Below are 17,402 nucleotides of genomic sequence, written 5' to 3' on the forward strand. Positions count from 1 at the left end.
GGCAGCTAAAGGAATATAACCCAAGTTTGAACCCTAGAGGGACTCCCCCCACCACATCCCCTATGAAGTATTTGCTAGTGTTCTCTGAGGCATGCAGGGCTCTGGTAGCTCAGACCTTAGACCCTTACTTCAGAGGGCAGACTCAGCGATTCAGAGAATGGAACAGAACCTGGACACCAACTGAGGTCATTTTATCAGTGACCAGCACCTACCGAGTCTCCTCTGTGCAATATTACACTCTCCTTAAATGTGACTTGCATGTGGTACATTCCAGTGTGTTCTCTACCACATACGTCACTGTTAGCTCAACGTGATATATGTGGCATCATTATCATTAATGACACATGGCTCAGAGTAGGAAACTTTTATTCTTTAAAAGAAATTATTAGAGGAAAAAGCATAAAAACCATAGCACATGCTATTAGGAAAATATTTTTTTTCATCCGAGATGCTCCTGGCTGGATAGGCTTCTATGGTGACATGAACACTGCAGGCAGGTTGTAGTGAGCAGGACAAAATTCTCAAGCGGACAAGAGTCTTGAGCTAGACATTTTTATTTCTTACAATGGAGATGGTAAAGTAATTTGATTATACTTTTTCTGAGCTGATAAAGGCCACGCACCTCACTCCAGCAGACTCTCAGAGACCAGTGTGAGTAATCCCAGAAAAAGGCACTTGAAACACTTGACAAGGAGTGATACCAACGCACTGAGAGCTGGTCTGTCTTGCACAGGTCTGTACCACAGCTCGAATCAATTGTGTATTCTCTCGCTCTCTCCCCCACTACAGGTAGTACATTCTGTCTGTGTTGACATATACAGATGCACCTATGTGCATGTATATATACCAACAGCGATACACATTTCTAGAGAGGGAAAAAAACAATTGTTTAATAGTACACAAAAGTTCTAATCACTTTATTTAGAACAAAGAAGATGGGTAAACCACTGCAAAAAAGCACTTACTACACCTTTCTATGCACCAAAAAAGGGAGAGGCAGTAAAAGAAATACCTGGATCTTCCTCAGGCTATCAACTATTAAAATAATAAAATCTAGTATTTAAAAAGGCTTATTCCATTGCAGGGCACAGGGTAGACATTTTTGGTACTATAAATCTCATAGGCTCACACATCCATATTGCTTAGGTTGAAGAGAATGAATGAGAGGGGATTTCTTTTCACTGCTCATCATGTTTTAGCTAGCTTGTATTATTCATCTTTGCTTGAAATAGAAACAAAGTCTTACATATCAACACTCTCAAGATGTTGACGTTCCCAAGGTATTTGCAGAGTACTCTGAAGTACTCAGTGCCTGTTATAGAAACAGGACTGCTGCATCACCCATTACCACACGTCGGAGCTGCACTGCTGACTAACCCCATCTGCATCAGAAGCAAAGGAGAGGCTTATTTCTTCCCAGGCATGGGTGTCCACACATTCTTAGGATAGGAAAAAAAGTTTAGTGATGTCATTTCAAGTGTAATTAACAGCTGCAGAACGCCTTGGAACAAACAGTAATCTCCTAAGAACCAGATCCCACGCATTTCTGTTTTTTAGCTGCTGGCTCCTCAGCCTCGTGTGTGTCAAAAGTGCTTGCACAAGACTTGAGGCTGGGGTCTGCTCGCAGGCTGTCCGAGACAACAGTGAAGCCTGAGAGAAGGTATCCTCCACCTCCACTCATCAGCAATTTGGGATGGCTCCGATCCGGCAAAACCTAACCAAAACAGAAAAAAAATGGACATTCTTGCCTTTCTGCATTCTTACAAACTATGTCAACAATATAACAAAAATCAGAATTTAAATGACAAATTCTCAATTTAAAACTAACTTTTAAGAAGACCACTTCTTCATAGCACAATGCAGAAAAAAGTATAAAAACAAAGTGATCCAATTATTTTAAACAAAACATAACTGAAGCCCTGCTTCTCTCAAACTGAATACTAGTTTGAGAGGGGAGGGCGAATGGTTTCTGTAGTAACTCTGGCTCCAGGAAGCTTCATGGCCAACAACAGGGTGTGTAGCATGTGGAGAAGCAACACTGGATGGACACTTCCCTGCAGTTAACCCAACAAGGGCTCTTCTCACTTGTTACCTTTGCAACATGAAAAGGCAATGTTCCTTTGGACTCAGCAGCATCCTTACTGTGGTAGGAATGAATGCCAACCAGCAGGATGGGCACACAGTAACACAGAAGTGTCCCCTCCGACCTCCCTTCCTGAAGGAACTGGCTATGAGGCATTCAGGCAGCAAAAGCTCTCCAGTTGCTGTGACTTTGGGATCTGCTGCAGGGATCATACTGAGACCAAACTGAGTCCAGGCACAAGAGCAGACCACTCTGCTCGGTCCAGGAGGCCCTTGCATGGTAGTCTTTACTCTCAGCTCCCCACTGAGACTTTCTCAGAGTATTTATGCAGGCTGTCCCCTTCCTCTTTTGTAAGTTATGACCTACATAATTCCATTTCCTCTCTCTATGTTTTTAAAGGCCCCTTTGCCCTAATAAATCTGTTATGGAACTTCTACCTTGGCATATATCTGCTTGAGGATGTGGCTCAGTGGCAGAGTACTTGCCCAGCATGCCCAAGATCCTGGTTCTGATATCTAACGCTGCCAGAGAGGGGGTAGATGAGAGAGAGAATGAACATAAATATATCTCAGAGGATGTGTCTGGAATAACATACCCCCCACCAGTAAATCCTGAACTGGCTGGGAAGATGTTGCAGCAGAGGACAAGGTCACTTATCTCTAATTTTAGTTACCCACCTCTATAGATAGCAAGGTCTTGAGGGTAGTATAAATAGTTATTTGCATTTTAAATAATTCTGGACTAGCCGGGCATGATGGAGAATGCTTTTTGGGAGGCAGAGACAGGTGGATCTCTGTGAGTTCCAGGCCAGTTTGGTCTACAAAGGGAGTTCCAGGACAGCTGGGGCTATACAGAGAAACAAACAACAAAAAATCCAACCCCCACCTCCCTCTGGACTAGGGTTACAGAACAGTGCACCTTGATAGGAAAAGGCGGCCAGGAAGCCAGGGTATTTTCTCTGAGTGACAGGCAGACACTTCTACCATTGCCACTGTGAACAGTGGCTCTTTTTAACAACTTGTAGTACTGTGCAAGGAAGCAGCAACTCTGGAGCCTGGGGTGAGAATGCTTACCTGGTAATTCCTGAGCCAGGTTTCAGACAGTCTCAGGTTGATGACCCCTCCCCTCTCCCGAAGTTTTGTGTAGCATTCCAACAAAGGCTAAGGGCAAAAACAGAATCCTGTTAGACATTTCCCGAGCTATAATAGGGGGATCAAAATTCAGATGTAGGAATTCTGTCCATTTTGTCTCAGCATTACCTCTTTATACTGACAGTAGACCACAAACGGCCTTGACGGGGCCACAAAGCCCAGCAAAGACAGCAGCAGTGGAGTGGGGTGGAGACGACTGGCCACGATCAAACTGCAAGGAAAACAGAACGGCCCTCCACGCTCTCCAAGTGGAGCATGCGCTTTAAGTGTGTTTAAAATGACCACCTATTCCTAGGCACGGTTGTGCATGGCTAAAATCCTAACACTCAGGCCCAGGCGGGAGGACTGCCTTGAGTTCCAGGCTGGCTTGAACTATACAGGGAGTAGGCCAGCATGACTATACAAGTGCAACACTCTAGAAACTCAGAGCAGAATGAGATCCTGAGTTACTTATTCCTAGGAAACCGGGTTATGAGTGTTCGGGCTGCCTGGCAGCTCTATGTAAGAGATTCTTGTGGTTTTGCTTTTATATTATCTGGACGCAAATCCAACACTACACTTCTGAATCCACCTCCCACCGACAGAGGTATTCTTTTTCTTTAAAGACGTATTTTTTAGTGTGTGCGTACGCGCCTGCAGAGGAGTGTCAGGTCCCCGGAACTAGAGTTATATACAGCTGTGAGCTGCCGATACGGGTGCTGGTTACCAAACACCAGTTCTCTGTAAGAGCACAAGCACTCTTTTTTAACCACTCAGCCATCTCTCTAGCCTCTGGCAGGGGTTTTCAGTAGCTTGCTTTTAGCCAGTGTTATAGTCATCTTAATGTCCCACCCCTGCACCTAGCAGGACTATTCAGTCCTGTCTGACAGTCATTGCTCGATGTTCAGATTTCTTTGAAACTATCAAATTAGTACCACCAACTCCCCCCTCTGCTAGACTTGGCCTTTCTCTAAAAACAACCAACTACTTATTTTTACCAGCCTTAAAATAAAAGTTTTGATAAGTTACCGAATTGTTTCTTTAAATTATGAATGTGTTTGCTTTCATGTAGATATGTATATGAGTGTGCAGGTGTCCAAGGAGGCCATAGGTGTTGGATCTCCCCCAAACTGGAATTACAGGCAGTTAGGAGTCACCGGGCAGGTGCTGGGAGCCTAACTCTGGTCCTTTGTAAGAGCAGTGTGTGCTCTTAAGCCTTGAACCATCTCTCCAGCTGAGACCCAGTCTTTCTCAATAACAACAACAACAACAACAACAACAACAAAAGACAAAACAACCTAAAGAAAATCTTCACCTCATTTCCCACTAGACTCAGGGCAGACAGTGGAAAGAAACTGCTGATGCATTCTAAGCAGAATGCAGCAGCACCAAGAAGTGCTCCACAACCTTCCACATACCCATCTGCATTTCTTTCTCCCAGAAGAGCAGCAGCCTCTAAATGTCTTTTCCTCTGCTCCTCTTGTCTTCTTTGCTTTTCCTGAATCGGAACGGCAAGAAACCAACACACTAGGTCACTCAGCCAGGCTTACAAAAATGTTGTCCTACCAGAGCAGAGCAGGGGTATTTAGCAGAAAACAGAGATGGGGGTGGCTTATAAGGAAGGTGAGGATACCCAAGGAAGCCTATACTCAAATGCCAATCCTCAAGTTACCCAAGCACTGCTGAAGCTGCTGCTGAAGTCACCCAGATGTGTACAAACACCCATTTCCCCCAGTTGTTTTTGACAGCTATCATCTGGGGACCTAATGTTTCCAGGTTAACCCAAATCTCACAACCAAAACAACTCACTGAGGCTCTGAGGCTATCACAAGGATAATGACTGCTGCCATTCTTACATAATCTCTTTTGCTTCCTTTTTCTTTGGGCTCCTTATTCTCCTGGGGAGCAGTTTCCGTTGCTCTCTGTTCCTCTGGGTTGCTTTCTGGGGCTTCTGCCGCGCAATCCTCATCGGCTTGTTCAGATATCTGTTTTTCCCCATGTTCACCATTACTTTCTTCAACCGGAGTGCTGGCCTTAGGCTCTGAGGACAGCATCTCAGCAGAAAATGTTCCATTTAGAAGACTGTTTACTTTGTTGAGGGGGAATTCATAAAGACCATGGAGGAAAGACTTGGGAAATCCAAAACAAGCTGTTGCTGCCCGTACAGGTCCATCTCCAGGGTACAGCTGAATAATGGAGCCAAAACCTGAACAGACGAAACAAACGGAGGGAATCTAGACTGTGCAAAGCCCAAGTCCTTACATAATTAACTCCTGAGTCTTCTCCCTTGTCTAGAGGGTGAAGAATGCTACAGCCCATGTGAAGGTTCCCTGAACACTATGAATATTCCATTCCCCACACAGAGAATATAATTCCAGAGCACACAGGGAGTCGTAAAGAAGCCTATCTCCTCAGGAAACTATGGGAGTCCTAGTGATCTTGTTCAGAGGTGACATCATTTGGGACTATTTGCTTTCTCCGTGTTCATCCCTAGAGAGGGTGGATGTAAGCTTATCTTCCAGAGTCAGGGAAACCACAGGTCAGCTTGTATATTCCAAGAGAGAATACCTTCTAAGAAGCTTCCCTACGGCCTCTCAGTGCCTGACAACACAGTAAATCATTAGCTAGCTGCAGTTCCAGAATCATCCCCATAGACACCAAAGCAGGAAAGGCCGTCATCACAGGACACCAACACAACCTTAGTGGACAGAAATGGACCACACAGGAAGGTTCTGGGACAGGAGCCACAGAGGTCTACTGAGGTCACTTCACTATTCTTAAAGAAACTCAATCCAGTTTTCTAAGTTTCAATTTTTGGACTTTTCCTCACATCAGGGTAGTTTACTGAGTTTGAAAACACCAAGACTTACCTCCCATTCGCTCCATCATGGCACCTAGCACCAAGCCTGAACACGTTTCCATGACAATCATCTTATTGCCAGCACGGATATTTCCCAATGTCAACATCTGGGCTAGTGTATCATATCTCATGTGGCTAAGGAAAAAAGGGATGAGCCACTTACTTTCAGTTAAGTAAAGCCTGACATTTAATAACAGTTTTTCTAGGTGTTTAATAACAACTATGTTGATAAGATTATTGTTTGCTTGAGGCGACAGTAAAAGGACTTACAATTTATGAGGAAGGAGGACACTTTATGCAGGTGAGCAAGCTTTTCATTTTACTTAAAATCATGACTCTCTTAAAGACATATTTCCCCCAATTATACTTTTGAAAGGAAACAAAGCGTACTTAATTTTTCCAGGTTCTCTCGCATAATACATAATTGAAAGAATACGGGTAGATGGCTTCAAAATAGTAACGATGGCTTCATATCTAGGGGAATTAAAAGCAGAATAGCAATTTAAAAACATCTTATTTTTAGTAATATTTACGTAGGAAATAGAAAAGATGTACTATTTTTAACCATTTCAAATAAGACAACTTACTTTTTCTTCTTCTTTTTAATATATTTATCTTGGGCAAATTCTGTTTTGTCTCGGAATGTTGTACTATTTTCAATTAGCTGCTGAACTATTTCCTGTAAGAAAAGGAGCAAGCAGATTTCCTGAAGCTTCCCCATCTTACCAAGTACTCAAAAGGTCTCATCTCCAATCCCTCCTCCACGAAGTCTGAGCAGGTCAACTGCATTTCTACACTCTATTTAGGATTGCAATAAATATATTACAAACTCCATTTAGATTAGCTTTTTCTGGTGTTGGGGATGAAACCCAGGACCTCGTTCACATAACTCCTTTAAACCAAGCTGAAGGAAGAGAGATATTCAAGAAAGGGAGACAAGAGATGAAGATCAGCCAAAACGGAAACAAACGAGCTGTTAACTTCTCTCCCACTAACTCTTGTGGTGCCGCCACTCAGTCTATTATCCTGTGCACAAGAAACAAAACCCTCATGTGCTGGACTGCACACACACATTAACCAACACTCCAGTTTACCTCATTAAAAACAAATCTGTTACACACACACAAAGGGAAGGAATCCTTTTTACCTCTCCTTTAATGCCCTTGTCTTTCAGAGCTTTTATATCATCTTGAGTAAGTTTCTGGGACTTTCCATCATCAACTATATTTCGATTATCAGTGCCCGCTTCTTTAGTCTCTAAGGAAAGAAATTGCTCTATGATAATTTTGATATAAAACTATTATAAAAATGACATTTTAATCTCTTAATTTTATGTCTATTTGTGTATGTGTGTGGGCTCACACATGGCATGGTGCATGTTGAATGAGGACATGGTTCTCCCCTCCCACCATGTAGGTCTCAGGGATCAAACTGAACTCATGGTGTCAGACGTGGTAATAGGTACTTTACCCACTAGGCCCTCTTGCTTGCCCTGATTAGAAATTATTTTGTAGTGCTTTCTAAAAAAATAAAATAAAATTATTTTTTAAAGAGCTGGGCATGGTAGCACAGACCTTTATTCCCAATACTAGGGAAGCAGAGGTAGGAAGATCTCTGTGAGTTCAAGGCCAGCCTGGTCTACATCTCAGGGACAGCCTGGGGTATGTAGAGAGACCCTGTCTCGAAAATTAAAAAAAAAAAAAAGAAAAAGAAAGAAAACGTTTAATTTTATGTGTATGAGTGTTGGGTCCTCTAAAAGAGCAAATGCTTATACCTGCTGAGCCATCTCGCTAGCTACTCAAAGTTTCTTTTTGAGGTAAGTTCTTGTGTAGTGTAGGCTGGCCTCAAACTAACTATAAGGCTAAATATGAATTTGAACTCTGATCCTTCGACTTCCATCTCTCGGGTACTTCAACTGCTTGCTCATGGAGTGCTGCAGATGAACCTGGGCCTTGTGTACACTAGGTAAATTCACTACCAACTGTGCTACATGCCTGCACCTGCAATTTTTCTTTTCCTAAGTTCCTTTCCACACATAGCCCATTAGCCCCTCAAGTCTGGCCTTAGTTTTTTAGGATCACCTCTTAATTTTGCTAAGTTTCCTGGAGAGCATCCGAATTAAACAGAAGTCTGCCTAGCTAACTGTTGACTGTCCATCTCATACATCCAAAGTGGGGTACCTGAAGTAGGCTCTTCCTTCTTCTTCTTGAGCTGAAGACTTCCTCCATTGCTCACTTCAAATGTTGACCCATAACTATGGCCAATGGCATTATCCAGGTAGAACCACTGTTTTTCAAAAGTTACTTTTCTGAGGAAGAAAAAGCAACCAATCAATTGGCTTCTTTTGCATCCATGCTAAACCAGGTGTACTCACTCTAGTTTACTGTAGAAAGTTCTCATGATAAAATAGAGCGAACGGCACTACTTCTGTGTATAAACCTGACAAATGAACTACAGAGAACCAGGACCGGCAGAGATACAAACATTCATTAGGAAGCTAGGAGAACACTGGCTTTTAGAAGAAAAAAGAGATCTCTTTTATGGGGCACAGGTCTGACTGCGTTTTGCTTAACTTCACAGATTCTGCAGATCTCAACATGGGTATGACTGCCAAGATTCCCAGGCCATGAGGATGCATTGTGACACCTCACACCACTTATACTAGAAAATCCCCAACAAAATAATCACTGAGATGACAACAATTTTTAAAACTCCCTGGCCTCTATCTAACTGGCTATTGTACTAGAAAAGTGGCAAATCCAAATTTGCCTGTATTAGAAAAAAACCTGTATTAGAAATAACCATTATTGACAATCTCCACATCTGAATGGACTGAACACTGATGATGTACTGCTGAGGGCTGGGCATTAGGCTTTCCTACCACTCAGATCTGTACTTACTGAACTTCAAAGGAAATCACACAACAAAATCCCCTTCCCTTCAAAGAAAGAAAATGAACACCTGGTGAGTAATAACTAGATGTTGAGTAGTATGTGTACCCTTTTCATCTCACAGTAACCTGGGATGCCTTTTTCCAGGACAGAAATCTGAGGCCCTGGGAAAACTATACTGTTCAAGATTCAGTTACCTGGTATAGTCTACACAGTATCCCAACATGTAGGAGACAGAGGTAGAAAGATGCTAAATTTGAGGCCAGACTGGCCTTAGCTAGTGCTGAAGCATGCTTCTCTGAATTGCTACATTCCCTCCAGATTGATATATTCCCTCTAGGAGGGAAGGAGACACCAGCCTCAGGGGGTAAGCAAAAGGTCACACATCTTGAGAACAAAATCTTGGAAGATTCCTGAGGGTCTCCTACCCAACAACATAAAAAAAAGTAAACAGTTGCTGGGTAGGGTGTGTGGGGGACGACAAAGCTCACCAGTCACACTGCTGAGAGAAGTTCAACTTTGGAGCTGTTCTACAGCTTCAGGGTTACAGGGTTCTGGGAGTAGTCACCAATCAGTGTTGACCTTCTGGTGGCCTTTCTGGTGATGCAGCTGCTTTTGAATTATCTCTGTGTCCTTGTAAATAACCCTCTACCCATACTCCTGTTAGTAACTCCAATAAAATACTCATTGACTCACCAAAGTGGACACTGATGCAGTCATTACTTTGGTCTGTTGTGGGTTCCCTTTCTGGGATGAACTAATGTGTGTGTCTAGTGACTCCTCAGAAGTATGTCACATAACACACAATGACACCTGTTGTGTGTGCTTGTGTGAGGAGCTAAAGCTGGGAGATCCGTACAGGTCTGCAGTTTTTTTTCTATATCACCCAGCACTACTGACACTAACAAAAGCTTTGTACCTAAGGAAGCTTCAGAGTCCAGGTGCACACACAGAATTCTGTTTCAGGACCTGTCCTATCTTGGTGAATTCTATTTGTGCTCCACCTCACCCCTCTCTTGTTTTCTCTTTGTTCCTAGAGGCTCACAGAATGCACTTCCCACTACTGATAGTTCCTACATGTCTTTTGGGCTCTCTATCCTGTCACATCTTTGTGTATCACATCCTTTAAAAAAACTATATCTACTTTTAGTGTGTGTGTGTGTGTGTGTGTGTGTTTGTATGTGGTGTATGTACATGTGTACATGTACGTGTGTTTGGGGACCATAATATACGAACTCAGGTGCTGGTTCTCGCCCTCCATCTTTTATGAGGCAAGTTCTCTTTTTGTTCACTGTTGCACAGGTCAGGCCAGCTGGCCCTCAGACCTCTAGGGTTTCTCCTGGCTCTGCCTCCATCTTGCTGTAGGACAGCTGGGATTACAGATATGTACCACCATCTCTCACGCTTGTGTGGTGACAGCTTTACCCACTGGGCCATCTCCCAGCCTCATTCATCAAATGTCACTTGAACCATATGACTGAACTTTGGTGGATTATTAAAGTGCTCCCAACAGAGACGATTCTTATTCTTTGCTGGATTTCCAGTAACCAACATATAACATTCAAAACATTTGCTCAGCTCAGGTCAGATTTGCACCCTCTTAAGCACCTTGGTGCTAATGAGACATTGTCGCTGGGCTGATTTTTGCCTCCGCCAGTCTATCTTACGTGCAAAGGCAGGAAGGTATGTACTCAAACTGATTGGCCTGGAAGCTCAGTGGGGAAACTGTAGGAGACAATCTGATACATAAGTGAGCTCTATGTGTCCTGGGAAGGACTAAGATTTGAAGAAAGCTGGGATTGCTCTAGTGACAGGGAGTCTGGTTGGAATGCAGCTGAATTTAGCAGGTCATTTTCTAAACAAACCAAAAATGACCATGATGACTTTGTCAAGAAGAGGGGTAGATAAAAAGAGCTTCCAAATAACTTCTAAAGAGTACTGGGGCTGGAGAAATGAGTGAGCAGTTGAGAGCACTTACTGCTCTTCCCGAGGACCTGACTTTGGTTCCCAGCACTCACGGTGGGGGAACCACAATCAGCTATAACTCCAATTCCAGGAAATCCAAAGTTTCTGGCCTCTGAGGGCACCCAAATTCATACACACACACATGAGACAAGGTTTCTCTGTGTAGCCCTGGCTATCCTAGAACTTGCTCTGTAGACAAAACTGGCCTCAACTCAGAGATCTGCCTGCCTCTGCCTCCTGAGTGCTGGGATTAAAGGTGTGTGCCACCACTGGCCTCTCCCCCCCAAAAAAAGTGTTAAAGAATACTTTTTAAGAACTAAATGCTGGGCAATAATGGTGCACGCCTTTAATCCCAGCACCTGGGAGGCAGAGGAAGGTGAATCTCTGTGACTTTGAGGCCAGCCTGGTCTACAGAACGAGTTTCAGGACAGCCAGGACTGTTTCACAGAGAAACCCTGTCTCCAAAAAACAAGCAAACAAACAAACAAAATCCCTAAAGACACTGTCTGTCTCACTGGTAATGGAAAGAATTGTAAAAGGGACATTCAAATATCTGTATCTGAACATGAAGCAAATTGAGCATAGAGTAGCAGACCTGTAATCACACCACGTGGGAGGCAGAAAAGTGTTGAAAGAAAAATATGCTTCAGCTGGCACATGGGGCATGCTCATCAAAATATGTGCCTGCAACCTAAGAGCTTTGCTGTACTAAGTTAACTGCAGCTAAAAAGTTTAAATTATAAATTGTCAATTTCTAAAACCTATGTACTTGAAAGTAGGCAAAGAATTTCTAATTTAAAATTCTGAAAAGGAAAAATAATAACACTACCTTTAAGAACACAAAAATACAGCAGCAATGAGGACAGTTGTAAGATTTCTCTAATTTCAACAGTCAAAACAAAATCTCATCAGTGGAGAATTTTAAAATGCTCAAAAGTGGGTGCAGATATTTGATTCTGGACTAGAATGAACACCCCATTCCTCTGATTTTTTGTTCATTTTCAAAGTGTGCTTGTGTCAAGAAAGGTTGGCTACCAACTGGCTTGATGCATTGGACACAGCTGCCTGTCTAACTGGTTTTATTTTCTTGAGACAGAGTCTCATGTTGGCCAGGCTAGCCTCAAACTCTCCAAACATGACCCTGAACTTCTGATCCTCCTTTCCTCCACCTCCCAAGTACTGGGATTACAGGCCTGCACCAACATGGTCCATTTATGTAGTGCTGGGAACCACACCTAGGGCTTGGAGCATGACAGACAAGCACTCCAGCAACAGAGCTACATCCCCAGCCCTTAGCATCGTTACTGTTTCCGGCTTCATTTCAAACATTAGTCAATGGTTTGAATCAAACAGTGGCAAAAATAACTCACGTGAAGTGAGCATTAGAAGTGGTTCCAAACTTCACGAAACCCAGTTTTCTGACCCACAGAAAGCTGTTCTCCTGACCTTGCATGATTTACTTCTTTTCAAGGAGTTTTACAGGAATGGCAATGTGACTCGGTGGCAGAGCCCTTGTCTAGTATGCACAGAGCCCCAGCACGGCAACAATCCAGCAAATAACAAAGCAGTAGGATAAGTTCAAAAGAAAACTCCACTGTACCAAAGTAATCTGAACAGCCCAATAAATTCTAACCATCAATAAGCTATTAGGATTTGGTAAGTTAACCAGCTGTCAGAAAGGTAACTAGCCCAATTATGAGCTCTGAGCTCTTGAGTGAACTGCTTGGGAACAATTCGATTTTCCTGGACCCTTAATACCTTGATGTATTGAAGGGTTCACAATGATTGCACCCTGTAGGAATTTGCCTTTTCTTACTCATAGTACACAGATTTCCCCACCGAGGTCGAGAGAAGAGGCCTGTCTACCCGAAAGCCAGACTAGGTGTAAGGGATCTTTTTTCTTTCTCCTCCCTCCTCTCTGTTATGGAGGAAGTCGAATTTATGGGGAAGGTGGGGATGAGCGTGAGACATAATGAAGAGATCTCAATGTGAAAGGTTGGAGAAGCTCTGTAACAGAGAAGACCCTAAGAACCTAAGGAAGCGGGAGTACCATGAATGGAATTCCTGGGAAGGAATCCGGCGCTGAAGGTAGAAGACTGGGGGATAGAAATGTAGAGGCGAGTGCTGTAGGATGAGAAAGGGCAAAGGAGATCCTATAGGCCAAGGATGTGAAAGGGTCCCAGTGGGAAAAGACCTCTGTGACAGGAAGACCTGAGTGGTGGCAACAACGGGGGGGGGGGGGGCAGAGCGGGGGGGTCGGGGGGAGGGGAGGAGAGGCGGATTCAAAGAACCAAGAATGGGACACTGGAAGGGATGAGCATCTAGGTGGTGGTGCGCGCCACCCAGGGCCAGTAACTTGACTCACTTTCTCCGCTGGACTTGCACTGCTTTGAACACATCTTCCCGCTTCAGCACCACGAAGTCGCCGTCATGGATGCAGTGGTCCCCGGGATGCGGATGCGGGGGCTGTGGGGCTGGCTGCTCCGCTGATGCCTCCATGGACGCCAGGCCGTATCCAAGCTCCGTCCCGGCTCCGGCCGCTAGCAGCACCACACACAACCAAGAAGAACCGGCCTCTCCGCCGGCACCGCCCCCACGTGCTGCGCGCCGCTTCCGCTTTCCGGTCCCGACCTCAGGGCGGCTTCCGGGAGCCTCGCGACTTCCGTCTATCTGAACTCTTTGATTGGCTACACTTCGTCCCGCCCTCCCGTTGCGTGGCCTCCTTGAGCGTCATAGACGCGCCAAAAAAGAACTCCGAAGGAACTCGGAGTTTAGCTTGCGGAGTTGTGCTCGGTTTTACCCGCTCCCCTTCTCGCGTTCCGGTGCGCCGCGACGCTGGCACCCCGGGCGGCCCGGGAGCCGGAGTGTCCGCGTAGCCCTGCGTGGCAGTGCGCGGGGCCCCGGGCGCGATCTGGGAGGACTCGAGGACTCCCGCAGTTAGGACGACGGGACGTGAATGAAGTCAGGGATTGTGGGTGGCGTTTCCTCGGGCTTACTTCCCTAAACATTTGTTGGAATTGCCCCCTTTCTCAGTATGTTATCCTGTTGGGTCGATGTGGAACGTAGTGTTGCGATGGAATGTCTCATCTTGAGGGTCTTGAAGACTTGAGTTTTTATCTCAGTGCTGTTACAAACAAGTGTAATTTTATGAGTTTGCTTATTTGCGAACGATTTATTAGCTAAGTCCTCTTAATATTAGCATAGGCTCTCCTAATGAATTTCACTGCAGTGTATGAATATATCATTAGTAGTTTGTATCAATGGGATAGGAATTTTTAGGTGGAATTGTTTTCTTTTAGAACAGTTTTAGGACAGCTTGCCACAGAAAATAATACAACGAAGATTGAGTTATGATATTTCCCTAGTATCATACAGGTGAGGATTATGTTCAGCTAGTATGGCCTAATAATAGTCTCCGACACTGCAAACAGGTTCAAGTTACTGTCTTTATTTATTTCTTGGTGGTTCTTTGAATACTGATGCTGAATAACGTCTGTAGTGTACCTTGAATCGTGATGGGGATTAAAAGAATACACAATACATAAGGTTTATACTGTAGCATGGAACTTTGTAAGCTTATGTGTTAGTCTCAAACACAGTATGTTAATTTCCCCCTTTTTACTACGTTAATCCATTTTAGGGGTGCTATTTACTTTTAGAAGACATGAGTGGTGCATACAGAGGGAGAGGTTTTGGACGGGGAAGATTCCAAAACTGGAAAAGAGGAAGAGGTGGTGGGAACTTCTCAGGAAGCTGGAGAGAAAGAGAACACAGAGCTGACCTCAGTAAAGCTGCAGGGAAGCACACTTCTGGTAAGTGCATTGAATGATCAGTTTGTTGTCTCTCATGAAAGAAACAGCTCAAGGGCCAGTAGATGGCTGAGTAGATAAGGGTGCCTGCCACCAAGCCTGATGACCCTCAGTTAGATCCCAAGGAACCCACATGATAGAAGGAGAGAACTGACTCCTTCAAGCTGTCATATGACCTCCACATGTACACAGTGGCATGTGTGAGCCCACACATGGACACAGGCTACACACACATAACAAATGTTAAAAAAAAAAAAAAAAGCAATTCATGCCTCGTAGACAGCAGGATATAGTTCTTATTGAAATATCCAATTTAGAATCTATTAATAGACTCTTGTAGAAGGAGACACTAGGGGGAAAACAGTGCTTTGCTTTTTACTAACATGATATTCTACTTTTTCAGAACAAACTTCACAACCTTTACTTCTACAGTCAACGTTGGACCAGTTTATGCCGTATAAGGGCTGGAAGCTTTACTTCTCTGAAGGTAGAGTTAAAGAGTTGAAAAGTACCATGAGTTATATATTCATCTCTGGATGCTACATTTCATGTTACCATGATTCGGTTGAATATCTGATGTGTGCCTTTTGCTCTTCCAAACATTTTGTTTGGAGCATTATTTTTATACATGTATCAGGAAAACAGAAACTGGTGAGTGTTTCAAGAAAGGATTTAGTACAAAGAATTAGCTATGCATATGGAAGACTCATAGCAGAAAGGGAACACTGAGGTGACCTCCCAGAAAGTGGTGGGTTCCGGACACAGCAGTCTGATCCCTGTGGCTGGGGGAGAGCAAAAATCAAAGACATTCCATGGTTATCAGGAGTTAGACACAGCAGAGGTGCCGCTTTAATCTCAGGGCACCCTCTAAAGCTCTGCGTTAGGACTTTGGAAGGCATTCTACTGTGTGCTCAGAACACAGATGCATGAAGCTGGTTGTTCTTAGTAACTGAGGACTCATCAGATGTTGCTTGGATCTATAGCTGTCCTGTGCAGCAGCAGAGATGCTGAAAAGAACTGGAGCAAGGCTGGAGAGGTGGCTCAGAAGTTAAGTATGCTTACTGTTCTTCTAGAGGACCTGAGCTTGGGTCCCAGAAGGAAGCTTGCTCTGAAACCCTCTGTTGGCGTCTGAGACACCTGTACATGTGACGTAACACTTAACACAGACATACACGTAAAAGTCAATCTTTTAAAAAATGAATAAAAATAAGAATAGTTTCTTTCAAACTTCTTGCCACCTTCCAGTCTTTACAGTGTATCCACTTGGCTGAACCTAAAGGTTGTCTGGGAACTTCGGCACAGATGTCAGTCAATGTCACAGCAGGAAACAGAGTAATAGGCTCGGACCAAGAGTTAGATGTCACTTGAGGTTTGTGTAGAAAAGAATACCATCTACTATCAGACATGTTTGTGAACTATGGAGGTGTTGCTCTTCTTATGGTATCTACATGTTCATTATATCTCTTATGAAGTGTGGTTTTTGTTCTTGTGTTTATTTATAGCTGTGTGTTTTTCCCCTCTAGTATACTATATTGCTTGTGGTCAACTTTCAGTATTCATTCTGTGAATGGATTCTTTCTTCCCCTCCCTATTAACTTGATAGATGTGTTTCACAGGAGATCCTTTATTCCTTGAGGATACATTGACCACCAACATTTTCATTATTGTCCTAGCACTTAGCCCAGAGCACCAAGTGACCTTTAGATTACTAAAGATGGAATTTAAGGGATACCTTCCTTAAAACTGAACAGCTGCATTTCACTAGACTGAATTAGCATTACAATTTTGAGATTACAATTAAGCATTGGTCTGTCTCCAGATCTTCGGAAATAATTAGACAAATGACAATATGAACAAGTAGAATTTACTTTGCAAAGAAAATGATTATGTTTAGCTCCATTCATGTGTATGGCTTTGCATTTATTATAATGTTTAATTTAAGTGTATTGTATAAGATATTTGAATTGATATACCCTTTGAGGAGTCTAAGACTCAGTAGAAAGTTTCTCAGATATTTGGACTTTTATGGATATTTCAGTTATTCAGACATCAGGTTTTTTTTTTTTCTAAAGAAACTCAAGTATTCATTCATACCAGTATTTATCCAAATGTAATCACAATGCAAACTAAGTAAGGGGAGAAAGTGTATGGTGTTTCTAGGGGTCTGTCTCAGGAAATACAAATGCTTCCATGTGTGATTATTGGTTCTAATGCTGTGTTTGTTGGCTTAGTTTACAGTAATAGCTCTCCTTTTATTGAGAAGATTCAAGCATTTGAGAAGTTTTTCACAAGGCATATCGACTTTTATGATAAGGTGAGTGCTTTCTACAACAACACGGACAGTCTGTCTCTATGTGACAGCTAACTGGACAGAATGTTTGAGGTGCTAGTGAGCATGAGCACTGGAGTTGGATGGGTGTCGTTTAGAGCCTGGCTCTACCTCTTACCAACAGTGTGGACCCAAGGGAATCACATTCTCTCCATTTTAGCTTTCTCGTTCTTGGAGATATTACTATAAATACCAATTTCAAAAGTTTGTTAAGTATGTATGTAAAAATATTTACAGTATTGCAGCTATGTAATAAAACTTAGAATTATTACTGTTTGATTATTTTATGCTTTCTCAAAGTGCATACTAAATGGTCAGCTATGATAATTGACTCA

At 43.3% G+C, this 17,402-nt stretch overlaps 2 protein-coding genes across 7 annotated transcripts in view; one reads left to right on the forward strand and one right to left on the reverse strand.

The window, feature by feature from the left end:
• Positions 1-349: 349 nt before the first annotated feature.
• Trmt6 (tRNA methyltransferase 6 non-catalytic subunit) lies at positions 350-13,539 on the reverse strand. 4 transcript variants are annotated; one of them, XM_052725028.1, is made up of 11 exons: positions 13,295-13,538; positions 8,254-8,381; positions 7,221-7,330; positions 6,661-6,752; positions 6,464-6,547; positions 6,084-6,208; positions 5,070-5,419; positions 4,632-4,711; positions 3,343-3,445; positions 3,157-3,243; positions 350-1,714 (listed from the first exon to the last, which is right to left on the reverse strand). In XM_052725028.1, the coding sequence occupies exons 1-11, from the start codon at positions 13,426-13,428 to the stop codon at positions 1,523-1,525; spliced, it is 1,485 nt and encodes a 494-aa protein (XP_052580988.1). In that variant the 5' UTR covers positions 13,429-13,538; the 3' UTR covers positions 350-1,522. The 4 variants fall into 4 exon arrangements, with proteins under 4 accessions (XP_052580988.1, XP_052580990.1, XP_052580991.1 ...); XM_052725029.1 differs by lacking the exon at positions 350-1,714 and adding an exon at positions 1,737-2,604 and having other exon boundaries at positions 13,295-13,539; XM_052725030.1 differs by lacking the exon at positions 7,221-7,330 and having other exon boundaries at positions 13,295-13,408.
• Positions 13,540-13,652: 113 nt separating this feature from the next.
• The window catches only part of Mcm8 (minichromosome maintenance 8 homologous recombination repair factor), a 30,005-nt gene continuing 26,255 nt past the window's right edge, over positions 13,653-17,402 (forward strand). The window contains exons 1-4 of one of the 3 annotated variants that reach the window (XM_052725113.1): positions 13,653-14,304; positions 14,570-14,741; positions 15,142-15,225; positions 16,970-17,052. In XM_052725113.1, the coding sequence (XP_052581073.1) occupies positions 14,594-14,741; positions 15,142-15,225; positions 16,970-17,052 (315 nt within the window). In that variant the 5' untranslated portion in view covers positions 13,653-14,304; positions 14,570-14,593. The remainder of the gene's footprint in view (positions 14,305-14,569; positions 14,742-15,141; positions 15,226-16,969; positions 17,053-17,402) is intronic. The other 2 variants (XM_052725114.1, XM_052725112.1) reach the window with 2 other exon arrangements.

Source organism: Peromyscus californicus, unplaced genomic scaffold (assembly GCF_007827085.1).
Source record: "Peromyscus californicus insignis strain IS unplaced genomic scaffold, ASM782708v3 Scaffold_7__1_contigs__length_154581171, whole genome shotgun sequence".
NCBI lineage: Eukaryota > Metazoa > Chordata > Mammalia > Rodentia > Cricetidae > Peromyscus > Peromyscus californicus.